This window comes from Taudactylus pleione, unplaced genomic scaffold (assembly GCF_031769625.1).
Source record: "Taudactylus pleione unplaced genomic scaffold, aTauple2 ptg000506l, whole genome shotgun sequence".
NCBI classification, from domain to species: Eukaryota; Metazoa; Chordata; class Amphibia; order Anura; family Myobatrachidae; genus Taudactylus; species Taudactylus pleione.
Genome location: NW_028284908.1, coordinates 255001 through 268093, shown reverse-complemented (window position 1 = coordinate 268093; position 13093 = coordinate 255001). Strand labels below are relative to the sequence as shown.

At 46.0% G+C, this 13093-nt stretch overlaps 1 protein-coding gene across 1 annotated transcript in view; it reads right to left on the bottom strand.

Annotated features, from left to right (window-relative positions):
- The window catches only part of LOC148501691 (vitellogenin-1-like), a 170358-nt gene that overhangs the window by 34692 nt on the left and 122573 nt on the right, over window positions 1–13093 (bottom strand). Inside the window, 8 exon segments of the mRNA XM_088450072.1 lie at window positions 1904–2036; window positions 4622–4760; window positions 4845–4987; window positions 6630–6836; window positions 8953–8979; window positions 10497–10553; window positions 10651–11093; window positions 11211–11877. Of these exon segments, the coding sequence (XP_088306198.1) occupies window positions 1904–2036; window positions 4622–4760; window positions 4845–4987; window positions 6630–6836; window positions 8953–8979; window positions 10497–10553; window positions 10651–11093; window positions 11211–11877 (1816 nt within the window).

The following is a 13093-nucleotide window of genomic DNA, read 5'->3' as shown; positions in this document are numbered from 1 at the left end:
TGCACTTTGGGGGTTACAGCACCCTTTAACGGTCAAGCCAGCTGGCCCTTTACCTATGACACAGGCACACACTTGGCGCTACTTTGTTGATGCATGTACGGCTACTGCGCACACAATTCACAAACACAAAAAAATATATATTTTTATTTTTTTTGAAGTGCACTTTGGGGGTTACAGCACCCTTTAACGGACAAGCCAGCCGGCCCTTTACTTATGGGACACAGGCGCACGCTTGGCGCTGCTCCTTTGTTGATGCACAGGCAGCCACAGTGCACACAATTCACAAACACAGAAAATATTTTTTAATTTGGTTTGGAGTGCACTTTGGGGGTTACAGCACCCTTTAACGGTCAAGCCAACCGGCCCTTTACTTATGACACAGGCGCACGCTTGGCACTACTTTGTTGATGCACGTGCGGCTACTGCGCACACAATTCACAAACACAGAAAAAATATTTATTTTTTTTACACTTGGGGGGAGCACCCCTGATGGGCAGAGCACCCCCTGGACAACACTACAGCACCCCTTTAGGACTGGGACACTGCACAGGACTTTGGAGTGGACACAGCCCCTATGGACAACTGACTGCACAACAGTCCAGCCAGCCCCTATGGACTTTGGACTGAAGGAGTGGACACAGCCCCTATGGACAACAGCAGCACAGCGCAACACAGCCAGCCCCTATGGACTTTGGACTGAAGGAGTGGACACAGCCCCTATGGACAACAGCAGCACAGCACAACACTACACTGCACTACACTACACTACACAGCCCAACCAGCCCTAACTCCCACCCTCCCTCTTCACTGTCCACAGAAAATGGCGCCGACGCGGGTACCTTATATAGAATCCAAAACCCGCGAGACCTGGAAGGCGGGATGATGACGTTTTGCCTCGATTTCAGATCCGAGTCAGGCAGGAAAAGTCGAGCCTGACTCAAATCGGCCTCGGATCGGGGGGGTTCGGATTTCAGAAATCCAAACCCGCTCACCCCTAGTCTGAACACACAACCCCTAAACAGGCAACCCCATATGTGCAACCCCACAGCCCTGCTAGGTATAGAAGTGGGGGAGCACAAGCCTGAACCAGCATGTTTGTATCCAGACGAACTGTCTGGAGGGGGATGCAGGGCAGATGCTGCGCTGTGAAGGCTGGACACTGCACTGCTGAAAATAAAATGGAGCCTCCTCTGTGTAATGGCGGCCTCCGGCTTTGTAATGGCTGCCCCCACAGTAGGATACTGTACTGGTGGGCAGTTTTGGTGGGCAATCCTGCAGGCTGGAGTGTGCTCTGCTAAGGAGGGGGCTGACAATGTAGAACTCCCTCTTGTGGGGCCAGGGATCCAGCCAGCTGTGCCTATAACAGAGGGCAATCCCCAGTGAGGCCGCCTATGTATCAGTGCTGTGCAGCCGCTCTGGCTCCTCCCAGTATCGGTAACGGTGCCCATTGGACTGGAGGTTTAACAACCGCAACTTCAAGAAAGCTGGTACATCTGGATATGGCCCTACCTACAGCGAGCCTACGGTGTGCAGTGGAAGCACAGTGTCTGAGGACACTGTGCTCTGGATACCCGGACATGACCCTGTGGCCTATGCGGCAGGTTCCTCCGGAGGCTGCCCACATTGCAGGCAAAACGCCCATAGCATGGAGTCCACCCAGCAGGAGACAAAAAAGAAAATAAAAGTGTCAGGCTAATTACGAACCTGAGACTAGCCGCCCGGATTCAACGGGCACTAAACTAAAACTGAAGTCAGGTTGGGTATAGAAGGGGAGGGGCCAAGCCCAAGAATCAACAAAATGTAATGTGCCAGGCTCCATACTCCACTCACTACACACCAGCGTAAGCCAGTGTCCCCCATGGAGGTAGGAGAAATATAATTGTAGAAACTGAAAAGTCTTCACCTTCTTGAGTTCTTCTGACCATCGATGATGCTTCTGGAAGATCCATGAGTTGGATAACATTAATCTTTTGGAGCCAGTGAGTGCCAAGAGATAGATCCATTGGAATGGGAATGGCCTGTTTATAGAATGTCAGCTGAGGAGAGAGGGAAAAGGACGAAGTTATCTGTGCAGTCACAATTATGGGAAATATAGGTGTGTGTCAGGACAACATGTGCCGGGTTACAGCAGGACTGTCAGACTTTGTCACCTCTGTTTTTACAATGCACTGTATAAAGAAATACTAAAGTACAGTGCATCCGGAAAGTATTCACAGCGCTTCACTTTTTCCACATTTTGTTATGTTACAGCCTTATTCCAAAATGGAATAAATTCATTTTTGTCCTCAAAATTCTACACACAATACCCCATAATGACAACGTGTAAAAAGTTTTTTTGAGATTGTTTGCAAATTTAATTTAAAAATAAAGAAATCACATGTACATAAGTATTCACGCCTTTGCCATGAAGCTCAATATTGAGCTCAGGTGCATCCTGTTTTCACTGATCATCCTTGAGATGTTCCTACAGCTTAATTGGAGTCGAGCTGTGGTAAATTCAGTTGATTGGACATGATTTTGAAAGGCATACACCTGTCTATATAAGGTCCCACACTTGTCAGTGCATGTCAACGCACAAACCAAGCATGAAGTCTAAGGAATTTTCTCGAGGCACAAATCCTGCTGCTTTGAAGGTCCCAATGAGCACAGTGGCCTCCATCATCCGTAAATGGAAAAATGTACTGTATATAGTAAATACTATGCAGAGTCTACATGACTGTCTGCAGTCTGCGCCCTTCACTTCTATTACTGTAAACAAGGAAACTGCTGTTTTTTTCTAGACAGGAAATCTTCATTTGGACTTTGTCATACAGTCACATGATTATCTTATATATAAAATTCATTAGTCTATTTGCTTGTTTGTCTGTCCGGCTATGCAATCGGACACCCCTGCACTGATTGGGATGAAACCAATGCCAGGTGGTCCAGTTGGGTCCTGGACAGGTTTTAGAGTGGTAGGGTTCCGGTCGGACCTCCTGTTGGTGTATGCTGGGCAGAACTACGAGCCTCTGAGCCTTCCACTGGATGGATTTAGATGAAAACTTCACAGAGTGGTAACATTGGATCCTAGAAGACATACTAGGGGGTTAGGGTCCCGGTCGGACCTCCCGTTGGTGTACGCTGGGCAGAACTTTGAGTCACGGAGCCTGTTCTGGATGGATTTAGATGAAAGCTTCACAGAGGGGTGACAATTGGTCTGGGTTGCCTCACTTAATAATTTGAAGATTTAAACCTGGGCAACGGGGCATTATCAGGAATGATCCTGGGAGGTGGTTAGTAGTGTGCGCAGAACTGGTCGATACTGTGGGCGTATTATGGGAGTGTTGCAGGGCGTGTCAATGCAATCGGCTGCGTTCACAGCCGCACATCCGCAAGCATAGGAGGCGGGGACGTGCGGTCAGGATAGGCAGAGCATCCCCTGTTATACTCCTGAGATTTCATATAAAAATTATTAGAATAATGCAAAGAAGATATTTATAACTTATGAACTTCTTCTTTGTATATTGTAATTAGCTTTGTGGAGCTCCCTGGGACTGCGGGGAGATGAGAGAGGAGGCAGGAACAGCACAGCCTCGCTTCTGTATAGTCAGACACTGCTTGCAGAGCTGGGGGTGGGGCCACACCACAGCCATTAAGCTGCACAGAAGGAGAGCTAATAGAGGCATGCCTCTGAGTATGGGGGGGCATGCCTTGAGCACTGATAGACACTTTGAAAGTGTCATGTGACCCGGAAGTGCACTGCAATGTTTAGAGATTGGAGCTTATAGGCAGCAGCAAGAGAAGACACAGTGATGCAGGTAGGAGAATCAAAGCACTCAGACCCATCCCCATGTGTGCCTCCCCAGCCATTGACCTCACCGCACGTCACTGCTAGGAGGTCTGGTGCAACTTTCCATGGTGAAACAGATTGTGATGTATAAGGACGCACTAATCGATATTACAGCATGCACAGATGCTAAAGTGGGATCTCAGATCTGGCACGTTCGGCCGCACGGTGTACACAAGGGAAGGGCTTTGTAGCGGCATCTGCATAAAGTCTTAGATGAGCGACCGCCAACAGACGCTGCTGCATGTGCTTCCACATGGTGCTTCCACGTGGTGACCTATCAGCGCAAGATTGCTGGCAGTGCCCCCTAAGCCACAGCATGATTAACGTGCGGCGGCCATTTTGGGGCGAGGCAGGGGTGGCGACAGTGACCACTTTACAAAGCAGGGAGTGTTGCCCCCGTTTTGAAGGGCGTGTCGAAGCCAAGATCTGCGTCTTCTGACACAGATTTCCTGGCCCCAGCAGAGGAATTCTGGCGGCCATTCTGAGTAAGCGTAGACTTACTCAAATGGCCGATGGTTATCTGACGCTGTGCCTTCGCACTCAGCACTCAGATCTGCAATGCCGGCAGTTGGTGTCTTTAGCCTTCAGACGCCTCCTGCGACATTAGCATTTTTCTCATCGCTGCGTCAGCGATGCAGATAGCGTACAACTCTCTATTAGGCCCTTAGTCCTGATGTGTCATTTTGTGTCTCCACTACAGAGTACTGTCACTTCTTGTGTTCCTCCTTTAGCCCATGTCACCATTTGAGCCATGCATTAGCCTTTGGCACTGTCCTATGAAAGACCACTTACCTCTGGCGTCTTCAGTACAGCATCCAGCGTTTCTGTGGAGGGGGCGGACACTCTTAGAGCCACTTTGCGAGGTGAATTTTTGTGATGTACCTCTGAAATCCCCAGCGTGTATGCTATACCCGGGACAAAGGCCATGACACTACAGCAAGGAGAAAGTATGATAAGTCAGTTCCTAGCAGGATGTTCCTTCCCCCAGGGTAAGGTGCATTATAAATTGAAATACCTCCCAACTGCATTTTTCAACCAGGGGGGCAGCCTGTTCCACCGCCAGGACAGCTGCACTGCCGGAGATCCAGCCAGTCGCCCTGTAGATACTTGAGCAGCCAACCTGTAGTCTTGGCAGTTTTCACCCCATCTAACTACTGCCTGTAAGATTAATGCAGCATAAAGTTACTTTGCAAGAGTGCAGTGAAAATGCAGTTTTGTGATGTCACTGGATTGCGGCAGCTGCGAGGACGTTACTTCCTGAGTGCAGGCTGACGCCAATATGCAAAATATAGGGACACAAATGTACTAATTATTGGGTTTTAGACCAGATTATCATTATTATCATTTCTTATCACTGATTGATTATAGATCGCCCAGATGCATCATCAATCACAGCAGGGACAGCGGCTCTGAAAGGAACCAGTCCCTGCGATGTGAAAGAAGCGAAATGATTGCAAAACCCATGGGGCAGGGGCGAATCTATGGGTGCAGGGCATGCTTGCCGACATTTAGCTCCCTCCTTCCGGGAGGGAGCTGTCGGGCTTACAGGGCTGGGGGCGTGACGCAGACAAAGGGGGCGGGGCCTCTCATATGATGCGGCATTGGGGGCGGAGCATGGGGGCGTGACAGCGCAATCGCGTCATCGTGGCTTCGCCCCCTCTTCACAATGCCGTGATTAATGGCATTGTGCAGCCGGGGGCGGAGCCACGATGACGCGATTCAGCGCAAATTGCGTCACCGGCCCCCCCTGCTGCCGGGGTTTTTACTTATAAGCGCGCCGGGGGGTGCGGACACATCGCCGCGGCTGAGAGGATTGCCTGCCTTCCCGGGAGGTCGGGAGCGGCACCCGATTTTCGGGAGGGTAGGCAAGTATGGTGCAGGGTGTTGCATTGCACATGGGCCCTTGGGTCCAGGGGGGCCTACACCACACACCCTGCACCCAAAGTCTTATACTTACCTGTCCGTAGTGCGGCTCTGCAGTGCCGAGCCGGCGCTGCAGAGCCGCAAATATCACTAGGAAAATGGTGGCGCCCATTTTCCCGGTGACTTGCGCATGCGCAGAACTGCTGTCCCCGGGAAAACGACGCAGGCACCATTTCCCCCCAGATCCGCCAATTAGATTCTGGCACTAAACCAGAATCTACTACACCGCGGGACCGCCGGAGAGAGGAGGGGGCCCGCACACAGGCCCCCCTCTCTTAAAACGCCCCTGCTATAGAGGCATCAGATTCTAAAATGGAGAAATATGCTGTGGTCCCACCTTCGTACTTTCAGGCCATCCTTAATATTTGTGGATACCCCCGAAAACAGATATGCTGAAAATATTATTTTATAAATCGGCCCCTTAAGGAGTAGTTTTCATTTATTTTGCATAAAAATTACCAAACTCTGTGGGTACTCAGGCGTTGGCGGTAATTTGTATAAAGGAAACGTAAAATACTATATAATTTTTATCTGGAACAAATTCCAATTTTCCACCATAACCTTCCTTTTGTTGTTTTAGCCATGTACAAAGCTCTTTTTTATTATGCCTCACTCACTGTATCTCCAACTACAGGGAATATCATTGTCCATTATAATACCAGTCCCTATTTACTGCTGAAAGTATAGCAGAGCTGTTTCGTATCCCAGGGAGACAAAAGTAATAAATTCTGCCTGATGATATACATGCATGCTGAAAAGCATAGACGGAAGCAAGAAACCCCAATTTAATTAGTAAACATTGCAGGGAAGGCACGTGCAAACCAGAAAGCTACTTTTTGTCGTAATGTTTTATTAACAATGTATCTAAGGTGCTTACGGAGGCTTTGCAGTGTCCAGTGTCCATGGATGCATCAACACACGTCTTCCAATAACTGTTTTCAGCCATGGAAGCTGCAACCAGTTGTGCACGAGACTTCACTGGATCAAAGTAGGCTGTGGTTTGGAATCCTTGATGCTTGGAATTACTCATGATCGCTTTCACCAGAAGCACAAACACAGGCTGAGCTCCGCCTGGGTGATCCTGCTGAGATTTACAAGAATGGGTAAAATGTTTATTGTATCTGAATAAAAAACTAAATAGCTCTGTTAAGAGTTTACAGAGTCCTATTTACCAATTGTTATTTGCGGGTGATCCCATTGAAACACCCGTTTGGCCCCAGTGTTGCCAGTGCTCCTCCTTGAAATCTCCACTTATGCAAATGAGAAATTCATGAAGGAGGGGCATTGACAACACTGGTCCTGAATGAGTAGCGTACGCAAGTGCGATTACAGACGAACATGGACCAATTGTTTATGATTGCGCATGCGTATAAGCCACACTGCGTGTACACAGCGATTGTACTACGACTATGGATGCAGAGTGAGTGACAGGCTGATAGCGTTTGGGGGTGGTGCCAGGGAGTGGTCGGAAGAACATGTCAACACCAAAATGTCAACATATTTTATTTAGTTTTTTTAATTTTTAGGGTTACAGATTTGTCCACTTACACCTTTCTGAAAATTGTGCCATGGCGCGCAATTTGGCATGTCATCAATTCTCATATGTTGGCGTACCATGCCGTCTTCTGTGCAGCAAAGATGCAATTTATACTTTCACCACTGGGTGGCCAGTGTATCATGTAATGTAACACTTTATAGCGTTCCAACTGTGTATCGAAGATCTTTGCATTTTTTTTACAGTACAGTAGTGGACTGCTTTTAATTTTAATAAAGAGGGAAAACGAGGGGTGTTGAGGAGGGTTTATTTAATCTAAAGGGTATGAACAGCATGTACAGTATGTGGGGATCTGAGTCAGTGAAGACGGCGTGTGTGTATTGATTTCTTAGTGACATACAATTTCCCCTTGAAAATATGTCTCCATACTGTATACAGTACTGAGCCATAATATTACATTTTAGATAAACAACATACAAAACAGCGCTTGGAAATATGGCTCTATATTTCATATACAGGAGCCATAAAATTACATTTTTTAGGCTTAGTGTTAGGGTTAGGCTAAGGGCTAGAGTTAGGAGTAAGGTTAGGTTCAGGGTTAGGTTTAGGGTTAGGAGTAGGGTGAGGGCTAGAGTTAGGAGTAAGGTTAGGTTCAGGGTTAGGTTTAGGGTTAGGAGTAGGGTGAGGGCTAGAGTTAAGAGTAAGGTTAGGTTCAGGGTTAGGTTTAGGGTTAGGAGTAGGGTGAGGGCTAGAGTTAGGAGTAAAGTTAAGTTCAGGGTTAGGCTATGGGTTAGGTTTGGGGTTAGGAGTAGAGTTAGAGTAGGCTTAGCTTAAGGATTAGGTTTAGGGGTAGGTTTAGGCTGCACCCCCAGTAGTGTAAGCATTTCTCCCACATTCTGCTCACTTCCTAGTGATGTGGTCAGAATGGGGAGAATTTCTACGGTGATCGTGGGTCCCCGTGTAAGGGGCGGGGCTTAATGACACGCTTCTTCATGAATCGTGTAATTTAGCCCTGCCCCCTATTTAATATTGCACAAATCGAGGCCATTTATCACGGAGGTGGTGGGGCTTAATGACATGAACCGACAGGCCCCACCTCCGTTGCATCCCACCTGCTTCTCTTTCCCAGGCTTCTCCCGGGGAGGAGGAAAAAAAAGGTAGGCAAGTATGGGTTAGGGTTAGATTTAGGCTTAGGTTTAGGGTTAGAGTAGGCTTAGGTTAAGGATTAGGTTTACGGGTAGGTTTAGAGCTGGGGTTTGGTTTATATTTAGGTTTAGTTTTAGGGTTAGAGTAGGCTTAGGTTAAGGATTAGGTTTAGGGCTGAGGTTTGGTTTAGACTTAGGTTTAGGGTTAGGAGTAGGGATTGGTTTAGAGTTAGAGTTAGGCTTTGGGTTAAGCTTATGGTTAGGGATAGGGTTATACTTACAAAATAAGCAAAAATCATATGTCAACATTCTGGTGTTGACATGTTAAATGTCAATATTCTGAACGTGATGACATTTTAACCATGTCTGTCTATTTGAATGTGGACAGATTGGTTGCTGACCAAATATCCATGTCGACATTCAGAACTTCAACCTTTTGAATGTCGACTCGTTACACCACACCCCTTCAGGGAAAAGCCACGTGCATTGCACTATAATAGATTTTTACTTAAAAGTTATCTATATGCTGTGCACCACACACTAGAAGGTACCAAACTTACTTCACTACTACTGCTGCTTCTTCTGTTCTGTAAATAAAAACACACTATAAATATGAAGTAACAACAGTCTACAAAATGTGGATTAATTAGCTCTTCCTATAGTGGTGCATGTTAACAAACTAATATTGTCCTCCTGACATCTTGTTACTCATACTCTACCTGGTACATCCATTCTCCTACTTGTTGACTTGTAGTTAAATGGTTAAATGCTATATGCTGTCTCTTAACTGACTCATCAGCCTCAATAGCATCACATGCCTGTGTTTTTGAATATGACTCATTGGCCACAAAAACATCACGTCCGAGTCACCTGACTTAAAGGTCAGACTGATTAAACTGCAGGTGCAAGACTTGTTTACTTGACTCTATAAAAGGGTCTTCATGTGCCCAAGTCTGTCCCTTTGTTATTGGAGTGTCACAGTGTTGTTCAGCTGTACAATACTTAGCCCAAAAGAGATTGATACCTAATCATATTGACTGCTGTGTATTGTGTATCACCTGTATCCTGTTATCTTCAATAAACCTGCTCTGGTTTGGAATCAACGTGTCAACTAACCTCCTTGCTCACATCTGCCACACACCTGCCAAGTTGTAGGCATCTGCCAATACTGTTGACATCTTGTCACTCTCCACATCACATCCATTTTCCTCCTGACATCCTGTCACTCTCCCCGTCACATCCATTCTCCTCCTGACATCCTGTCACTCTCCCCATCACATCCATTCTCCTCCTGACATCCTGTCACTCTCCCCATCACATCCATTCTCCTCCTGACATCCTGTCACTCTCCCCATCACATCCATTCTCCTCCTGACATACTGTCACATCCATTCTCCTCCTGACATCCTGTCACTCTCCCTGGTAAATCTATTCTCCTCCTGACAGCCTGTCACTCTCCCTAGTACATCCATTCTCCTCCTGACATCCTGTCACTCTCCCCATCACATCCATTCTCCTCCTGATATCCTGTCACTCTCCCTGTCACATCCATTCTCCTCCTGACATCCTGTCATTCTCCCTGTCACATCCATTCTCCTCCTGACATCCTGTCACTCTCCCCATCACATCCATTCTCCTCCTGACATCCTGTCACTCTCCCCATCACATCCATTCTCCTCCTGACATCCTGTCACTCTCCCCATCACATCCATTCTCCTCCTGATATCCTGTCACTCTCCCCATCACATCCATTCTCCTCCTGACATCCTGTCACTCTCCCCATCACATCCATTCTCCTCCTGACATTTCACATAAGCAGATTTCTTGCTTGGATAGCATCTATAAAAACTGTTAGCTGAGGCAAAGAAGTGCTTCATAGAGGGTCTATGCAATTTCTCTTACTATTTATATGTTATCAGTATTATTAGCTTTTCCTGCAGTTTTTCCTGTCTGAAAAATGCTCTAAAATATTGAACGACTTTTACCTCTAGTTCTTCTCCTGTGAGGTAACAGCGCATAAAATAAAATGTATTTATTGATTTAGCAAGATAAAAATGTCAACTTTTCAGTTTCCTGACAAATAGTCATAGGAAATGTTACATACCAGAAGATTTGACGTTGACTTAAACTTAGCAGTGTGGAATTGTTGGCCGAAGAGTTCCTGCCAAAATTTTGGGAAAATTTTATTATTATTATTAATGATGATAATAATAGTCATAAGAATAATTAGAATTTATGCTACTAATGATAATCATTACCATGTAGTTTGAGGATTGCGGTGAATGGGTGTCATGCTGAGTTTTTGTTTTGTTGCTATTCTTCAACTTTTCACTGTTTATGCTGCTTTGAAATTTGCATCTCTTCTTCTTATTTGTCCTCACCCTGCTGTTTTCAGATGAATGATGACGACCTTTTGACTCTAGGTGCCCTTTCTGGTGGTTTTGTCTACGCCAACAAGTGCAATGCCTTCTAGCTTCTTTTGGTCCATGATGATCTGTGTTGTTCTTATTTTCACGTTGCTCTTGGTGGTGATGATCTTGCCATCCTGATTCATCACCGTCCTTGTGTTGTTTGGCTTTTTTGCTTATTCCATGGTGGTGTTTGTGATGTTCTTTATGTTCTCCTGCTCCATGTTGGTGCTTGTGATGTTCCTCCTGTTCTCCTGCTTCATGTTGGTGCTTGTGGTGCTCCTCGTGATCTCCTGCTTCATGCTGGTACGTGTGGTGCTCCTCGTGTTCTCCTGCTTCACGTTGGCCCTTGCGTTGATCCTTGTGTGCTCTTTTTTCATATTGTCCTTTGTGAAGTTCCTTGTGTTTGCCTGGTTCATGTTGGCGCTTGTGATGTTCCTCATGTTCTCCTGCTTCATGCTGGCTCTTATGATGTTCCTCATGTTCTCCTGCTTCATGCTGGTGCTTGTGGTGCTCCTCATGTTTTCCTGCTTCATGTTGGCTCTTATGATGTTCCTCATGTTCTCCTGCTTCATGCTGGTGCTTGTGGTGCTCCTCATGTTCTCCTGCTTCATGTTGGCCCTTGCGTTGATCCTCGTGTTCTCCTGCTTCATCTTGGCCCTTGCTTTGATCCTCGTTTTCTCTTTCTTTATGTTGTACTTTGTGCCGATTGCCATATTCCCATTTTTCACGTTGGCCCTTGTGATCTCCTTCTCCTTTCTTTGGCCAACACTTGCAGTGGATTCCCATCTCCTTTTCTTTATCTTGCCCATTGTGCCAATATATCTCGTGTGTTTCATGGCTTCCTTCGTGATTATTTTTTCCTTCTTCTGACTCAAGCTTACCCTTGCGATGGTGTTTGATGTGATCCATTATATTTTTGTCATGCTGCTGCTCGTCTTGGCTGGAAGAGGAAGATGATGAAGATGATGCAGATTTTATAGAAGATGAGGCAGATTCGAATGAAAACTCAGAAGTGTTTCCAGGATTACACGAATCTTCAGTGGACGATGTACTCGTGCTGTTTACTGATTTAACCTGGTAGAAAAAGAATTAAGACAAATTATCATTACTATACACAACATTCCTACTGGAGGTGTTGGGGTTCATTACTTGACTTTCCAAACATCATGTTTTCTATTTGTTACTTTAATTGAGTGAGGGTTCCTTAAAAGGTTTGGAAATAAGGTGATCTTGCGATTCTCCAGGAGACAGTGAAGCAACATGCATCACTATCATGAAAAGTAGAACGTAATTGGTTGTATCACCTGGGCAAATCAATTCGCTTTGTGGCGGTGAATCCTTTCTACTTCAGTCGTCTCTGGGCACCAGAATCAAATAAATGTGACTGGCTTAGGACAAACCAACCCCTTTACTGAGATGGTAAAGCCACTAACAGACATGAATATATGTGAAAGGTTGTATATTACCAAGTTAAATAATACATTGTGCATTAAAATAACTGAAGTGTTTAAATGTAACTAATCTAGTCAGTCATGCTCTCTTTCATCCCTCTGAAACAGGTTGTTGTATAAGGAAGGAGAAACGTCTTTAACACAGCAGACACAGAGTGACTGGCTTCCTGACAGACCTGCTTTGAAGAAATGCACTGTGCAAACTGCTTAATTCTGACATTGAGGCAAGGCTAGTGCTGTCACAGGAGCTCAACTGGCTGCAATCAACACTTTCACTTGTACAATACCCCATTATTATATGTTGTAAACTGTGGGGATAACTCCTGCTGCCTGTTCTGTAGTTCTGTAGTTCACTTCACTTTTCAACATAGCTGCAGAGAGATAACAGGTAACACAGAACAAAGGGCCTGATTCAGCTTTGGGAATAGAGTGAGATTTAACACTTAGCTGATCATCTTGGCAGGGCCAGATTAACAATGGGGCGGATGGAGCTGCAGCTCCAGGCCTCCATATAAAAATAGGCCCATTGTCATGACAACATGATGTTGACTGGCCATCTGCTCTCCACACGGTCTGCCATAAATAAGTAGTAAAATTGTATTTCTATTTACCTCACGAAATTAAGCTTTTATATTCTTTTTTACATTTTTATGGAGACATTGGGGCTCAGAGTATAGGTGTACACGCCCACATGGCACTGGCCACACCCACACAGCACTGGCCCACCTCCTCTGCTTCTCATAATAGGCCCTTGGTAATTTTCAGCTCCAGGCCCATGTGGCCCTCAATCTGGCCCTGCATCTTGGTGACACCATGCTGCACTGCAGGTGGGGCAGATT